General features: G+C 34.3%; 1 protein-coding gene across 2 annotated transcripts in view; it reads left to right on the top strand.

Moving 5' to 3' along the window:
* Positions 1-19,026, top strand: part of CSMD3 (CUB and Sushi multiple domains 3) — a 1,254,780-nt gene that overhangs the window by 1,085,121 nt on the left and 150,633 nt on the right. For both annotated transcript variants that reach the window (XM_011934353.1, XM_011934352.1), the window contains 3 exons: positions 1,468-1,592; positions 8,605-8,701; positions 11,800-11,904. In XM_011934353.1, the coding sequence (XP_011789743.1) occupies positions 1,468-1,592; positions 8,605-8,701; positions 11,800-11,904 (327 nt within the window). The remainder of the gene's footprint in view (positions 1-1,467; positions 1,593-8,604; positions 8,702-11,799; positions 11,905-19,026) is intronic.

The raw sequence follows: 19,026 nt of genomic DNA, 5'->3' as shown, positions 1-19,026 counted from the left end.
TTTCTTTCTTTCTTTCTTTCTTATGTTCCTTATATCTCATCATTTATAACTGTGTTAGGACAAATTCCCCAGGAGCACAGTACCATTGGAACCTAAAATAATAGTTGTAGCAAAAGGAAATATGATTTATTGAGTTCTAACTGTGTTTCAAGCAGTGTTCTAGTTTCTTATGTACATTCTAGTTTCTTTGTATTTTTCACAAAAGCCTTTTAGAAACAATAGTATTACCATTCCACAGGTAAGATATCTGTGTTTCATAGAGTTTAAAGAACAGGTCAAAGTCACACAGAATTTAAGAGTTATGAGTTAGGTCATGACCAAAATCAAGGTGATCCTATTAATGGCATGAGAATTTTGCTTTTGGCCTTTTACCTTCTAAAAATGATTGAAGCCTTTATTGACTTCTGAGTAAGTCTGCATACATATTCTTTCTTGTAGTAGTTAGAATGGCAATAACTGAACTGGGACCACTTCAAGTATCTTCAGTTCCACCTAAGGACATGGACTCTGGCTCCAACTGCCAGGATTCAAATCTCAGCTTCATCTTTTTTTTTTTTTTTTTTTGAGATGGAGTCTTACTTTGTCTCCCAGACTGGAGTGCAGTGGTGCAATCTCAGCTCACTGTAACCTCTGCCTCCTGGGTTCAAGTGATTCTCCTGCTTCAGCCTCCCGAGTAGCTGGGACTACAGGCACCCACCACCACGTCTGGCTAATTTTTTGTATTTTTAGTAGAGATGGGGTTTCACTCTATTGGCCAGGCTGGTCTTGAACTCCTGAACTTGTGAGCCTCCCACCTCAGCCTCCCAAAGTGGTAGGATTACAGGCGTGAGCCACTGCACCTGGCCAGCTTCATCTCTTAATATGTGATCTTGGGCAAGACAATCTCTTAATGACTCCATTTGATTGCCTCAGCTGTTGAATGTGGAGAATACTTATTTATATCTCATTAGTTGTTGGAAGGCTTAAATGAGTTAAAATATGTAAAGTACTTAGAAGGGTGCCTAGCATATAGTAGGCTCTATATAAATGTTATGATCATAATTGTTATCATCATCCTCATTACTTTTCAGTGGATGCTGTTACTCCTCAAAGAATGCAGGAAGGAGAAAGTACCAAATAATTTTTTTAAAAATTCAAGACAATATTTATCTGGAAATGAACTATTTTTAAGGCAAATTTAGTCAATGCATGTTTTAGTAATATAATGCAAATAATATGCTGTTATTGAGTTAATTGCATGATTTTTAGATATGCCATTCAAAGGTCATCCACTAATGCTGTCTAATTATTTTCTAACATTTTCATGGTATACAAAAACTTAATTTTCATTGCTTTTATGAGTTTTGAAAAACAGTATGATTTGATTTGCAAGTCTAGTATCTGTCTAAGATGTTGTCTCTGACCTTTACTCTTTTTTAATCCTTTGCATTAGAATTAACTCCCTCTCTTGGACTGCTTTATTTTTAGTGCCCTGTGGTGGATTTTTAACTAAGCGCAAAGGGACTATTTTGTCACCTGGATACCCTGAGCCTTATGACAACAATCTGAATTGTGTGTGGAAGATCACAGTGCCAGAGGGAGCTGGCATTCAAGTAAGAATATTTAAGTTTTTCTTCTTTTCATTATATGTTTGTAGTTAATCTTTTCAGAGATGACAGAATGAACATTATTTCTAAAAGTTTAGCAAGTGGTTTTGACAGACATGGTTGAAATGAATAGAAAGATATTTGTTATTAATGTTTTTCACATAGAATTAACAGAAAGCCAATTCAAGATGGTATAAGCAATACAAAAATATGTATTACCCCCATATAACACGGAATCTTGAGGTAAGCAGATTTAAACATTATTTCAGAGGTTCAGTTGTGTCTTTCCTCACCCTGGTTATTTCCATCGCTCTGTGCTGCCATGCTCAGCCTGTTGGTTTTAGTTCTTAGACACCTTCTCCTGAGGTCTTGAGGTGGCTGCAAAAGCTCTAGGCGTAACAGCCCTACATAGCAATGGCCAGCAGCTAAAACAGAATGGCTCTATGTTATGTACCATTTCAGTGGTTAAGAACACTTTTCAGGAAACCTGCCAGCAGACTTTCCCTCCTGTTTTATTGACCAAGATTGTAATCATATCCATTCCTGACCTATACAATGGGCAACAACCAAAGATTTACTATGATTTGGCTCAAATAAAACAATGTTACGTATCAGGAGTAAGCAATACGTGCAGCCTCCTATGATGCACACATCTCTCACTTAATTGAACTAAACCAGGTCTCTGTTAGCAAGGAAGGAGGATGCTCTTTAAAAACAGGCAATCAACAGTAACTGTCCTGTTAGTTGAATTATGCCTATTTTGGGGGCTGCTATTTGGTCAGTTATTCTGTTTTACATAAAGATATATCTTTTTCTGGATGAATTGGTAATATTTTACTGCAGAATCAGTATATATATTCTATGAAAGACAATTATGCTTCATAAATATTACATTATCTAGCCTTCACAGATATAACTTTATTACTTCTCTAATTGATTTGTAGAGTTTTTATTTAGAAACTTGAGACATGTGTGAGTTGTGGAAAAATTAGCCAAGACACAATGCATTTATAATGAAATTACATTGAAGCATATTTTTTAGTAAAAAACAATCAGCTTCACGGATTTATCATTGTTCAGACGTTTTAAAAATTACTTGACAGGCGTTGGGAGTAAAATATGCCAGCAAACCAATGCAAAACCTAAAGCATGTACATTTTCAGAGTTTTAAGGTCATCCAAAGATTATAGATGCATACTTACATTCTGGCTAGTTTACAGACAATTTGTAAAATTTGAAGACAACGAATCAACGCTATCTTATTATAGTAGAATAGTAAGGATTTTGGGATTGCCCATGTTCCAGCTTATGTAGAGGATCTGAAATGATATGATATCTTTAGAACCTTCATAGAAATTTTACCACATCATCTACTTGTCATCTTCTGAAGGTTATTCCAGAGCATCTATATATTAACATTAGCTTACTTATTTCTATCTTATCTTAAAATTATGAAAACCCTGGCATTTTTTATTTAGTTTTCAATCTTCTCTTTTTGATCCACTGCAATGTGGCTTCAGCACCCAATACTCTAATAGAGCCAATCTCATAGTAAAGATCTAAATGTGATTAAATCCATTGTGTGGTTCATCTTTCTTGCTCTGTCAGCAGCTCTCTATCTTGTTGTTCCTCCCCTGACTCCTAATAGACTATTTTTGTCCCCTTAGATCCTAGGAGACCAATATTTTCTTGGATTTTGTTTTGTTTTCTCTTCTACATCTGTAGCTCCTACTTCTGTATCTCCTACCTGGTCTCCTCTTCCAACTCAATCTATTGTTCAAATATTAGTGTTTATGAGATTCTGTGGCCTTTGTTCATTTCACTTTATTCTCTCTGGGACCTTGTCTAATTCCATGGCTTCAGCTACTTTCATGTGCTAGAAATGTCCGGACCTAAACCATAATGGAAAATCAGAAAACATATTTTTGAATGAGGGGCTGAATAAATGATGACATCCAGACCTAAATATCTAACCCAGACCTCTCACCTAAGCTGCAGAACATATATCCAACTGCCTACTGGACATTTTCAGCTAAACTTCTTGATGGCTTGTCAAATTCAACCTGTCTAAAACTGACTTCATAGAATCTTCTCAAAACTATAGAACTGTCTCAGTGTTCTCTTTCTCAGAACAACTTCCTCATCCATTAAGTTACACAAGCCAGAAATGTTAATTCTTCTCTGACTCTTAATTCAGTACAATGAAATTTGTCAGGTCTGTCTTTCATAAATCTCTTAAGTCTATTTCCCTCCATCCACACTTTTACTACCCAAGATCAGGTAGCGTCATCCTTGTCCCGGGTTCTTATTCTCCTCCAGTGTATCTCCTGTACATCTAGTAGAGTAACCATCTGAAAGTAAAAATCTAATACTATCATTTTTTTATATATAATACCTCAGTTGTCTCCAATCTCCTTAACTCCTTCAACACTATTGATTATGCCGTTGTGCTCTGTCCTTATTTTGTAACTATTCTATGTGCACTATTTCAACTCCTTATAAAAACCTAGCTTTCTTTTGCCTCTGGACCCTTTGTGCATGTTGTTCTTTCTGCCAACACTCTCTATGATCTCCTTTTATTTTGCTTATTCTTACTTGACATTTCTGTCTCAACTTAAATACATTTTCTGTGGAAGACCTTCCATGAACTTGAGACAAGGTTAAGTTCTGCTGTATGTTCTCACAGTTCCCTGGAATTTATTTACCATAACACCCATCACATTTTAATGTTACTACTAATTATCTGTAAGCTCATGAGGACAGTGCCAAGTCCATTCTGTCAGCTAGTACAGTTCTTGGAAGTATATACTGCACAGTGCCTGGCAGTATATTCTCAGTACATATTTTTAGAATGAATCAATGAATACTTGCACAAGTGGAGTTTTGACTATTTTAGAGTTAGCAGGCATAAGGAACTACTAAGATGTCTGCAGAAAAACTATGTTATATATCATTTATCCTAGGCAAACACTATTCAAAACTGGACACATATGAATAACACGAAAATCTTCCACTGAGGAAGGACTTTGTTTCTTGACTGTACTTTAGAAAACAAAATTTGAGTTTAGCAGAGCGTTTAGCAAACATATAGTGTGTAAAAATTTTGGGTTTTAATTGTAAACAGGCTAAAAACAGCTATCAAGGACTTCTTTCTAATTGATCACTTATATGGATGCTAGTTTTAGACATATCACTGAGTTATAGAAACTCGTAACACATACACACACATACACACACACGTATATAATATATGACTTATATTTGAATCTTCATTAAATTTACCTAAGAGCTACCTGGCTACTGCACTAGGTTTAAAGCAATGTTTAATATTTTTCTCTGTTGAGCCAAATATGTGTGTGAATAAAGAATTATATGAATATTCAATAAATCATATATGAGATAAAGTGGGATTATCATTGTTGAAAAGAGGGGAGAAGAAGAAACATTTGGAATGCTGAAAAATTACAATAATATAGAATAATTGAACATTCTTTGGGAATTACCTCAACAAACAGATTAATTTGTTAAATTAATATTACATGAGAATTTCCCACTCTTTGTTTATATTAGCAGGATCTGTTGGAGAATTTCAATGGGGCTACATTCAAAATTAACAGTGATAGTTATCAGGAAAAGGGAAATATGTAATTAACCATGGGGGAAAATATGTTGGTTACATTATTGTATCAATTTACGGATGATTATCATGATTTTATGTAATCTGAAGTAAAATGAAATTTGAACAGTTATAACGACAGATGCCTAGTTTTAATGATTGGAAATTCATTACCTCATAAAGGTATTCCATTGCCATGATGGACAACTATATCTAATGCAAAGTTACTCTGAACAGTGAGTCAATAATTACCTCTTTTAAAATGTTTAGTTGGGCCGGGTGCAGTGGCTCACCCCTGTAATCCCAGCACTTTAGGAGGCCGAGGCGGGCCGATCACGAGGTCTGGAGAACAAGACCATCCTGGCTAACATAGTGAAACCCCGTCTCTACTAAAAATACAAAAAAATTAGCCAGGCGTGGTGGTGGGCGCCTGTAGTCCCAGCTACTCGGGAGGCTGAAGCAGGAGAATGGCGTGAACCCGGGAGGCGGAGCTTGCAGTGAGCGGAGATGGCACCACTGCACTCCAGCCTGGGAGACAGAGCGAGACTCTGTCTCAAAAAAAGAAAAAAAAAAATCTCTAGTTGGCTTTCACGTGTCTTCTGTCATAATGAGTACTCAATCATTTATTTGAGTCCCTTAACAAATCTCATAGCATTGTCTGCCAGTTCTTCTGGCCAAATTCTTCTTCTACACTCTATATTTTTATTATGCCAAACTACATTCACAATGTACCTCAAATCCCAGTAGCAAATTATATTATAGCTCTCTGGCTGCTGTAACAAATTACCATGAGTTTTATCATTATAAACAACAGATTTTATTTTATTTTTTTCCTCATAGCAGTGGAGGCCAGAAGTCCAAAATCAGCTTTACTGCACTGAAATTGAGATCCTGGCAGAACCTCTCCTACCTTGTCCCTGACCACTTCAGGATCTCAAGAATCAGAGAATCTCTTCCCTATTTTTTCCTAGCTTCTAGTGGCTGCTGGAAGTCCTTGGATTCTGTCCACATCACTCCAAATTCTGCCTCTGTGGTCACATTGTCTTCTCTTCTATGAGTGTCGAGTCTCCCTCTGACTCTTTTCCGCTCTCTCAAGATTCTTAAATTAAGCTCATCTGAAAGACCCTTTTCCATATACGGTAATATTTAGAGGTTCCAGAGATCAGAACCTGGTGTCTTCAGAAGACATTATTCAGCTATATACACTAGACATACGTATCCAGAAGTAAACTGACTTTCTTTCTCCCACCTAGGTAATAGATTTTCCTGGAGATGTCTACATTTTTGCTCTTGTTACCCCACTACTCTCAATAATTCAGAAAAGAAAATAATTTTTTCTCAAATTTTTCCTTTCACTTCCTCCCCTATTCGAATCACACAAAATTTAATAACTTTCTCTACAGCAACACATGTAACATCTGGGTTCCCATTTTTACTACACTTGCCTCCAATACACTTCAGTCTCTCATTGTTTTTTACTGCAATACATATTGAAATATTACTGAAATAGATAGTGAAATTGTCTTTTCACTTTTACTTTCTTCACCCAATGCAGTGCTGTGCCTAGAGCACAGTCCTAATCATGTTCTTCCTCCGACTTCTGAAACCTTCATTGGAAAACTGAAGGTATCACTATGTCTTGAAGTGCATAGTTGCTATGCTGGTGTTTAGATTTTTATTGAGTTTCTCCCCTGATCTTCCTCTTAGCTAAGATTTATTGAGTCATTACTACATGCTGGGCACCTTATACAAATTAACTAATTGAATTTTTATAATGAATCTATGTATTAGATACTCTTATGACAATAATTTATTTAAATAATCTGAAGTACAGAAAGATGAACAACTTTCCTTTAGTGGCATGCCAATGAGGAGAAGGAGCCAGGAAGTTGCAAACCTAGGCTCTTTGATTCTAAGTTCTCTTGTATTTAGCTACTAAGCTCTACTCTTTTGAACTTTTTATTATTTCTCTAACTTTGCATGTGTATTTCTTCTTATGTAAATACCCTCCCCTGTGACTAAATAAGATTACTCATGGTCCACTAAATCTAGCTCATGGTTTGATTCCTTTTACATTGTTAGACACTCAATAATTTCCTTCAGTTCAATATCTTCAGCTTAGCAGAAATGTCAACTCCTGCGTGAATCTTCACATTTTTTAAAAAGCTGAATGCAGTATTTTCTTCCCCTGAATTGAAAGAAAGAAAATTTTAGACATGAAGAGGGAATTTATAATTGCTTAAGGAGGTAGCAGTTATATTACAATTACACAGCTTTACTTCTAGTCTTCTTCCTGTCTTAGAACATTGCCACTGGGCCTGATGCCAATCATACAGGCAGGGTATCTATTGCCATGTGGCACTCACCCCTGGAAACAGGCACCAGTATTCACTTGTATGGAAGAATAATGATGGGCTATTTTGCAGATAATAAATTTTTATTGAGTGAAATTGTTGTAATTATTTAGTGAATGAGTACAGTGCCTACGTTTTTAACAGATTTTAGCTTAAAAAAACTTTTAATAAAGCTATTCCTTTCCTTCCTCTAAAACTACAAAAAATTAATAAAGAAATAGTAAAATAATATCCACAGTTGTGAGGGTCCTGTGGGTTCTTGCAAAAACTCAAGCTGTGCCAAGTGATGTGAAATAAAGTAACACATGCCTCTTTCTTTAAATAAAATTTAATAGACAGGAGAGAATTAGATTTCCCCAGTATTTCCCTTCTCAACTTTAAGGACCTTCAACTGTGAATTAGTTGCTATAACTCTATTCATTAAAATAAATTTTTAAACATGCATTTGAATTAATTACAAAATGTCATTTTTTCTCATCCATACTGAGACTTGTTAAAAATATGCATGTTAAAATTTTTTAAATAAAGGAAGAGAAGATATTGAGCAAAGTTTATGCAAGGAAAGGATAATTTAAAAGTATCCAGAAATAAACTTGGTTTTAAAAAGGTTTATTATAAGCTCCTATAGACTTGCAGACCACAAATCTGGTTTTTCCTAATAGCTACAAAAAAGCTAGGAAACTCAAATCAATGACATATACATAAAAATTAACCAATTGTTTTGAAAATGATTTGAGATTCCAGGCACTGATTCATTAGATTAGCTCAAAGCTTTTGAAAAGAGAATGTTCTGAAATAGTGACAGACATTACTCTGGTTATACCCATAGTGAACATTGGTAGGTGCTTCAAAGGCTTTTCTGTATAAAAATCAGCTTGTGTAAGCCAGTACAATAATGGAAAAAAATCAGTTCTGTTAAAAACCTTCTATGAAGGGCCACAATTATGTGGTCCAGGATTTGAACTCTCTTTTCCAAGAGATTGTTGGACTATAGTTATGTGTATCTGGTTAAAAATGTCTATTCTTACCTGTAATTATTATTTCACAGGTACAAGTTGTTAGCTTTGCTACAGAACATAATTGGGATTCTCTGGACTTTTATGATGGGGGAGACAACAATGCTCCAAGACTTGGAAGCTATTCAGGTAAATAAGAGAGCTGAGCTTAATTAAAATACAGGTATAATTAAGGATATAAACAAAATTAAAGCGCTACCTACAACTCTTACTTGGTGGTTTTAATTTGCTTTTTACAAACTATATACAAAGATACAAGGACTGAAGTTTAAAAGATTTAAAGATGATATCAATATTGATATTTAAACCTTATTATATTCTTAATTCTTTATATATTTGTCTAATTATTTATTGATGGTTTTATATTACTGATCATATTTTCAGCTGAGTTGGGGTTCAGGAATAGTATGCACGCTCTTTTCCTTAAAAGGATGAGCAGTAATAATTAAAAATTAGACTGTGCTTTGAATTGTGTGCTATGAAGTCATGAAAATAACCAGGTGAATGCTACAAGGTACTGTTAAGTGAGAATAAAGAGAATACAGAATTATTTCTATGAAATAAATAAAATTATATAAAATTAGTATATACATGTGTAACAAGACCAGAAAGAAACAAAATAAAAGTCTTATTTTTTATGTAAGATGTGGACTTGTTTTTACAACCTCTTAAATTTATTAAGGTTGTTATTTTTTGAGATGTAGTCTCGCTCTGTCTCCCAGGCTGGAGTGCAGTGGTGAGATCTCAGCTCACCGCAACCCCCGACTCCTGGGTCTGAGCGGTTCTCCTGTCTCAGCCTCCAGAGTAGCTGGGATTACAGATGTGCATCACCACACCCAGCTAAGTTTTATATTTTTTGGGAGAGATGGGGTTTCACTATGTTGGTCAGGCTGGTCTTGAACTTCTGACTTCAAGTGACCCACCTGCCTTGGCGAGCAGGTGATCACACCTGCTGAGTTTACAGGTGTGAGCCACAACACCCAGCCAGATTTATTGAGGTTTAAAAGGTAATTTATGCAATACTTTAAAAGCTTTTGCATATAGAAGTTGAAATAAAAAGTTTTACTTTGTTAATTTTTTACTATTATACTTTTTAAACTCTAGAAATATAAACATAGCTAACCGATTAGCTTATTCAATTCAGATATGCTGAAATAAATTTGAATGACTTTAAGCTTTTAAGAGATTTTTAAATGGAGTAGCGGAACCCATTATTTATCATCACCAATGAGGAAAAGAAAGAAATATCTGGAGCAGGAGTGATTTGATTTAGGCATGAGCAATATAGATTTAGATAGAAGTCTTAGAAAAATCCCACACAAGTTTAGTATACTTTTATTTGTAATAGGTTAGGTAATACTTTATTGGTATCATTATTAATTTTTTTGTGTGCATTTTTAGAGACAGGGTCTGGCTCTATTGCCCAGGCTGGAGTGCAGTGGTGCAATCACAGCTCACTGCAGCCTTGAATTCTTGGGCTCAAGTGATCTATCTGCTTCAACTTCCTGAGTTGCTGGGACTACAGTCACATGCCACAACCTCAATTAATTTTTATTTTATTTTGTTTTTTTAGAGCTGGGGTCTTGCTATGTTGCCCAGGCTGATTTCCAACTTTTGGTCTCAAGAGATCCTCCTGTCTTACAGCCTCCTGATTAGCTGGGATTGTGATCCCATGATTATTACATGAGCCACCACACCCATCTGTAATACTTTAAAAATCATAATGTAACGATAATATAAGTGGTAAATAACACCTGTTGATCACTAAGTGCTAGCTCTGTGTGACGTTTGCCATGCATTTCCTTATTTGATCTTTCTAGCAAATCTGTAGGTAATTGAGGCTTAGAGAGATTAAGTTGCCTGAGGTTGTACAACTAATGTTAGAATGAGATTGGGACCCAGCTGGTGTGACTCTAGAACTAGAGCTCTTAATCAGTAAGATCCTCTGAGAGAGTCAAGGCAGGTGAAATGACCTTTTAAGTTTCTGTTTATTCCTGTCTTCGGTGGTTGCCGTTATCACACTATGGTCAGGAAAAAAGCAAGTGTGTGCTCTGTAGTAAATCTTTTGTGTTCTTTCATAGAAGACACCAGGGGTGAGGTCCATAAAGTTGTGCAAAGCAAATGTAAAGAAACCAGTTACTTATAAAGAAATATTTTTAATGATCTCAACTCATGTGCTTGTTGAACTTTGTCTTAAAATGTAGAATTAACGCTTACTTATTTTCATGCTTGCCATTTGAAACTGCTAGAGTTGGAGTCAAAAAAAACTATTTGCTCAATAGCAAACTCAAGAAATAATTGTTTCAAGCAGATACTTTATATTTTCAAACTCAATAACTTAATAAAATAAATTTGATCTCCTTCAGAAGTCCAGAAAAATATCGTTATAATGCATTTGCTGAAAGACAAGAGTAACAGTAGTTCATAATTGGAATTTTTTTGAAAACTGACTACCAGCTTTGCTGTCAGAGTTTAAGAAACGTTAAGACACTTGACCTGGTATAGAATAATCTATCTATCTAGCTGTCTAACTTTAATTCATTATTAAAAGCAAATCAATGACTATATTATCTGACTCATACAAAGTTGTTACTGTACTATAAAAATCACATTCAAAGTTCAAAATTAAGTTTATTATTTATTCCTTTTTAGTTTACAAACTGTTTTATTCATATTTTGTGTTTCTTTTTAATTAGTTCACAAATCTGGTAACATACAGGCAGTTAAAACTGGTTATCACTTTGAAAGTCAGAAGCTTCTGGTATACCACAGTCTTCAAAAAACATTGGAAAGCAGAGAGAATACACAGTAATAACCTCTTTGAAAGCAATCATTGCAAACTTTCATGTTTCTAACAAGATTAACTTTACATATATGTGTATTTATTGTTTATTATCAGCTCATGCACAGAATACTGAAATTCACATGAAATTCAACGTTTATTTTCAGTGAACATGCCACACGTATAGCTTTAACTTTCACCAGCTCTTTTTACTCCTACCTATTTTTAGGAAGCAATCTAAAGCCATCTCAAGTGGTCTGTCTTCTTGGAAATAGGAACAGTATATTGAAAGAGGATTGTGAAAAAATATTTCTACTTTTTTTTTAAAACAGCTTGATTAATGCATATTTTTAGTGGTAATCTATTGACTGATTAGTAAACTTACTTAATTTTATTATAGTACTTATTAATGGCCATTGACTTGCTTTCTCATATATCATTTCAGGAACAACAATACCCCATCTTTTGAATAGTACGTCTAATAATCTATATCTAAATTTTCAATCAGACATCAGTGTTTCTGCTGCAGGATTTCATCTTGAATACACAGGTAAAAATAATATCATGTGCCATTCAAAAAGGTTAAGAACAAGTTTATATTAATTAAAAAATATTTTTGTGAGTATGTATATATTATAGCAACTTTCTCAAATAAAACATTGTCTTATTAAGTATTACTTCAATTCAATTACAAAATTATATGGATAAAGTTTTAATGATTTCACAAGAGTTTACAAGTTTTTTTTGTTATTGAGTAAGAATAATTAATGTGAAATCTACCTTTTCAACAAATGTTTAAGTGTGCAATATTGTATTAACTGTAAGTCCAATACTATGCAACAGATCTCTAGAACTTACTCATCTTGCATAACTGAAACTTTATACCCATTGAACCACAGCTCTTCATTTCCCCTTTTCCCTATCCCCTGACAACCACCATTCTACTCCACTTCTTTGGGTTTGACTATTTTAGATTTGCCATGGAAGTGGAATCATGAAGTATTTATCCTCCTGTGATTGGTTTCTTTTACTGTGTAATGTCCTCCAGGTTCATCACCTCCTGGTCTGTATATCTGCTTTTATCCAGTACTACACTGTTTTGGTAACTCTATCTTTGTAATATATAATCAAGAAGTGGGACCCCAGCACTTTTGTTCTTCTTGCTCCAGAATTCTTTGGCTGTTCAAGATCTTTTGTGGTTCTATATGCATCTTAGTACTTTATTTGTGGAAAAACGTGTCACAGATTTTGATAAGCATCAAATTGAATCTGTAGGTTGTTTTGTGTAGTATGGACATTTTAACATTATTAAATATTCTAATCCATAAAAATGGGATGTATTTCTATTTATTTGTGTGTCTTCTGTAATTTTTCTCGTCGCCATTTTGTAGCTTTTTTTTTTTTCGAGGAGTTTCGCTCTTGTTGCCCCGGCTGGAATGGAATGGCATGATCCTGGCTCACTGCAACCTCCACCTCCTGGGTTCAAGCGATTCTTTTGCCTCAGCCTCCCAAGTAACTGGGATTGCAGGCACTCTACACCACACCCAGTTCATCTTATATTTTCAGTAGAGACTTAGTTTCACCATGTTGACCAGGCTGGTCTCGAAATGCAGCTGATTCTTTGTATGTTAATTTTGTATCTTGCAACTTCATGGATTCATTTATTAGTTCTAACAGGTTTTTTTTTTTTTTTTTTTTTAGTGGAGTCTTCTCAACATTATTGATAAATAATGATTATTCATATTTCTGGGATACATGTGATATTTTTGTACATGTATACAATGTGTAATGATCAAATCAGGGTAATTGAATTATCATTCATAACCTCAATCATTTATCATTTATTTATGTTGGGAACATTTCAAATCTTTCTTCTCATTATTTTAAAGTATACAATAAATTATCATTAACTCGTCACCCTGCTTATCAAACATCAGAATTTATTCTTTCTTTCTAACTGTATTTTTGAACGCATTAACCAACCTCTCTTCTTCCCTGCCTTCCAAGTCATCTATTTCAGCCTCTGGTAACCATCATTCTACTCTCTACCTCCATGAGATCAACTTTTTTAGCTTACACATATACATGAGAATATGCAATATCCATTTTCTATGCCTGGCTCGTTTCACTTAACGTAACATCCTCTAGTTCCAGTCATGTTGCTGCAAATAACAGGATTTCAATTTTATGGTTGAATAGTACTCCATTGTCATATATATCATATTTTCCTTACCCATTCATCCACTGATGGACACAGGTTGATTCCATATCTTGGCTATTGTGAATACTGCTGCAATAAGCATGAGAGTGCAGGTATCCCTTTGATATACCGATTTTCTTTCTTTTGGATATATACCCAGCAGTGGGATTGCTGGATCTTATATAGTTCTATTTTCCATTTTTTAATGAAACCTCCCTACTATTGTTTGTAATGCCTTGACCAATTTACATTCCCACCAAGAATGTGTAAGAGTTCCCTTTTCTCCTTTTTTTTTTTTTGTTTGCTTGATAATATCCACTTTACCTGGGACAAGATGACATCTCAGTGTGGTCCATGGAGTCCTTATGTTGTTCCGCATTTAGGATTTTATCATCTGCAGACAGGGACCATTTTAATTATTCCTTTTTGACTTGGATGCCTTTTATTTCTATTTCTTGCCTAATTCCTCTGTCTAGGACTTCCGGTAGTATTTTGATTAGAAGTGGAGAGAGTGGATATCCTTACCTTCTTCCTGATTATAAAGAAAAAGCTTTTTGTTTTTTACTATTAAGTATGATGTTAGTTATGGGCTTTTCATATATGGTCTTTATTATGTTGAGGTAAATTTCTTATACACCTAGTTGTTTTTGAGAGTTTTCAATAATGAAATGGTGTCAAATACATTTAAATACTTTTTTTTGCATTCATTGATACAATCATGTGACTTGTATTCTTCGCTCTGTTAATGTGATATATTATGTTTATTGATTTGTGTACGTTTGACCATTGTTACATTCCAGGAATAAATTCCTCTTGGTCGCGGTATATGATTTTTTTTAACATGCTGCTAGATTTGGCTTACTATCATGTTGTTGAGGATTTTTGCATCCATGTTCCGAAGGGATATTGGATTATAGTTTTCTTTTCTTATGATGTCTTTGTCTTTGCTATTAGGGCAGGGCTGACTGCAATAAAAAAGTTTGGATATATTTTCCCCTCTTCAATTTGTTTTGAAGAGTTTGAGAAGGATTGATGTTAACTTTTTAAGTGTAAGGTAGAATTCACCAGTGTAGCCATCTGGTGCTGTGCCTTTCTTTGTTGGGAGGACTTTGTTAACTGATTCAATCTTTTTACTAGTTACTGGTTCATGTAGATTTTCTGTTTCCTTAAAATTTAGTCTTGGTAACTTTTATATTTCTAGGAATATTTTTTTCATTTTTCTGAGTTATTCTAATTTTTGGTGTGTAATTGTTCATAGCAGTCTCTTATTCTTTTAATATCTGTGGCATCAATTGCAATTCCTACTTTTAATTATAAGTATTCTTAAATTGTGAAAAAGGAACTAGATCCTGTAGAGATTTTAAAATTGGAATTAAAGCGACTACTCCTGACATAGAAAATGTACATTCATCTCCCAAATTCCTGCAAAACTTTTCATCATAAAAATAGATTAGTTCCCCTATTAAACACATATATGAAGCAATGTGTCATTTCATACATAAAATTATCACAAATGTAATTAGGTGAGTGTTTGGGTAACTATGGGTCTTCTTACTCTCTACTTAAAACGCAAGCTCCAGAAGACAAAATCTTTCAACATCATCTCATTCAGGCCACACTTAGTTCCACACTGAAACATCATTACCTAAACTGAAGTTCTGATACACATGAAACTCTCAGTGGGAGCGAACAGCAGCTATAATTGATAAGCATGTGCTAAGTAAATAATATTTAAATGATTTTTTACATGTTTTTGGTTTTATAATGAAGTTTACTTTTCAGTTATTGCTAACTTCAGATACAATAAATGTATTACTGTAATGCAAATACATGACAAATCCATAAAACAAAATTTATTCATTCATTCTTTATTCAACCAACAAATATTTTGAACACCTACCATATGTCAGGCACTATGCTCGACATAAAAAATGTGAAGTTAGACATGTCACAGTATCTTTCTTTGAAGAGTCTTGTAGAAGATTCACAAAGATAAAGCAGTATTACAGTGCTTTGAATACAGTAATAGATGTATTTGTGGTAGATCACCCAAAAGCAATAAATAATCATCTCCATTTAGGAAATTCAGGGAATACTTCAAACAGGAGGTGACACTTGGGGTGAGTCTTAAAAAATAAGGAGTTTTACAGTTAAGCAAGAAGGAGTGGATAGATTCAGCAGAGGAAATTTCACATTCAGACAGCTATGAAATATGCCGCATTAGGAAAAATTCAAACTATTTCAGTAGGAATGGTACATAAGATATGATGGAGTGGTAGTAACTAAGGCTGCTTATATAGGCATGACTACTCCTGAAAGGTATAAGATGTCATAATGAGAAATTTGACTTTGTTATAGGTGCCGCAGGTCAAAAGCAGAATATGTTTTGATAGTTTTTCATGATGCAGACCATTAAATTATTGTAAACCACAAGTAAATTGAAGAAACTTTAAAAAGTCTCTTGTGTACAACTTTTGCATTTCTAAAATGTTTTGCTGAATGCAAAAATCCTTTATTTGTATAAGATAAAATATGATCACTAATATTTAACAAGATGATATAGCTATATATAATATTTTTTAAATTGTTCTTTTGGTTAGAAATTCTTATTTTTAATAAATGAGATAAATTGAGCTATATCCTAATTAACACATAATAGATGCTAATAGTACATTGTGTCTTGCCTTTTAGAGCAGAGAATTGCAAGTTTGACTGCTCTTCCTAAGGGAAATCAATAACTACTCACATTAAATCTCACAATTTTAGATCTTGGAAACCAACATCTTTGACAGGAAAGACATACTAGTTATAATTTAAGCATTTTAAATCATGATCTTTAATTTAGAAAGTAACGTTGAGTGCCTATGTGAAGGACACTCTGCTTAGAACTGTAGGGAAATTGGGAGATGAATGAGACAAATCTCTTTTCTAATTGAGTGAAAACTTTATTACATGGTATATGTTTTTCCCTGTACTGTATTTGTGACTGTTTACCCAATTAAATTACAACTTGTTATTCCTGTAAAATGAGCAAAGAAAGTCACTGTCCTCTAAATTAATTATCTGAATCAAACTAAAAAATGTGAGAAAGAATTTACTATTGGTAATGAATGAGCATAAGAACAAATGATGCATTGGTGTATTTTACGTGCAGTTGCTTTAAATAATAACACTACCAACGCTCCTAATGTTCCAGAGGCTATTCAAAGTGAATGGCGTTTAATCTGTTAGTTTGAATTCACATAATCTAAATGTTCGCAAAGCGATGCTTTGGGTTCAAGATGATCCCTAGATACTTCTTAAGAGTCGTTAGCTATCTAGATTCTTCACCTAAGAGAAAAATATGGAAACAAAACATAGAGCAGGATATTTACGCAATCTGTGAAATGTGTTAACTGTATTTTTCAAAAACCACAAGGTGGCAACCTATTAGAAGATGATATTATAGTCAGCAACTTTTTAAAGCATTGTGTTGATAGGCCTTAACTAAGATATCAAAACATTTGCTGAATGCTTCCTTTTAATTGGATCTTATTATTTGAAAACTTCCTGAATTAAAGTAGATATAATTAAAAATAGCACTACAAAAAGCCTTTAAAGGTATGGAAAAATAATAATTTTATCAAATCATAATTTAGCAGAAGTTAACTCTCCAAGTAGACAAAGACCTTTCTTTTTTGAAGAAATTTAATAAATACCTTACTAATGGTATGCTTGACTACATTGGTCACATAAAAATACTACAGTTGCATGTGTTATTTTTACACAAAGTCAGTGACCCTAAATTAAAATGATAATTATAATAGAAAACTGAAAGGATACAGAGAAATAGATGTGAAAAAGAGAGTTACAGGATATGGAAAAAGGTAACAGGGGAAAGGGACTGATAAAGACAGGTGAGAAAAAGATACATTTAGTTGACAGTGGTGAAATCAGTGCCAAAGGACAACTAACATTCTTTTTTGAGACGGAGTCTCGCTCTGTCACCCAGACTGGAGTGTAGTGGCTGGATCTCAGCTCACTGCAAGCTCCGCCTCCCGGGCTTACGCCATTCTCCTGCCTCAACCTCCAGAGTAGGTGGGACTACAGGCGCCCGCCACCACGCCGGGCTAATTTTTTTGTATTTTTAGTAGAGACAGGGTTTCACCGTGTTAGCCAGGATGGTCCCGATCTGACCTCATGATCCGCCCGTCTCGGCCTCCCAAAGTGATGGGATTACAGGCTTGAGCCACGGCCGTTCTTTAAATTAATTTTTAAAAATTTAGAATATGTTTCTTGTTTGCAAATCTATTGTCTAATCAGGAAGGACATTAACATAATATTTGCTAAATACTGAGTTTAAATTCAGGAGAATGGTGGAAGATTGAACAAGAGAATTTAAAGACTAAGTATTGCTTTCTTTACAGTACTAAAAAGACTAATAAATTCTGCTCTGGTTTTTAAGGACAAACATATAAAACAAGCCATGGCAGCATTTTTGACTGCATTGTTAAGAACAGATTGAATAACAGTTAAAATGTGTTTAGTGGATGAAGTGCTCCACAGAGCAGCTGTAGTTTAGAACAATATCCAGTCGGGCAACTAGAAAGACTGACTGTTCACTCAGTTGCACACTGGAGACTATTACTCTCAGAAACTCCAGAGAATACAGTGCCCTCTACCCAAGCACTATGCATTTTTTTTTCATCAAAATAATCTATTTTGCTTATGGAAAGGGCATCTTAATTTCTGTCAAGTTTCATAAAAGGTAGCCTTCTCTTAGTGGAGAAACATCTATTTTGTGTTAATTCAAGAATCTGTTCATTTATGAAGGCAGATTTTGATAACTAGATACAGAAATTTTGAAGAACTCCCTGTGTATTTAGAGGCACCTCAAAATATTGGCTGAGATATACAGCCTCTGGAAGAGAAAACTGTGTTTTTTAATGCATATAAATAAGGACTACATTTTTTTTTAAATACCTAATTTTAGATACTTGATATAAGCAAAATACTTAAACAACTGGGTACTGGGTAAAAATGACATTGGGTGTGAGTGGTGTGTGTGTGTAAACAGGGTTGGTATATTAACTTTTTTCTATGAAAGAGACACTTATGTCACTGCACATCTTTGGGTATTTCATTTGTGACAGTCTCTAAGATAAAAGTTCTGCCCACTGGGTAACATAAGGGAAGAATCACAATGGGGAAATCACAGTCTATAATCACACTGTGAATACCAGGAACAGATGCAGAACACTTTAAGGTTTTCTATAAAAAAGGATAGTGTTTATATTTTTCATCCAAGAAAGTAGATTCTTACTATATTCCTAAAGGAGTATTTTAAATAGTGAAGGTTTCAGGAAACATGGCAGGTGTTCTTTCTTAGTAAATGGAAATTTGGCTGAGATTCTTCCCAGCAAGTGAGTGTTTTCTCCATCTGATTTTTCTACTCATGAGGTTTTCAGAAAAAAAAAAAAAATATATATATAT

Source organism: Colobus angolensis, unplaced genomic scaffold (genome assembly GCF_000951035.1).
Source record: "Colobus angolensis palliatus isolate OR3802 unplaced genomic scaffold, Cang.pa_1.0 Scaffold134, whole genome shotgun sequence".
Lineage (NCBI taxonomy): Eukaryota > Metazoa > Chordata > Mammalia > Primates > Cercopithecidae > Colobus > Colobus angolensis.
Note: the sequence above shows the minus strand (reverse complement) of the source record. Positions and strands in the feature narration are given on the sequence as shown.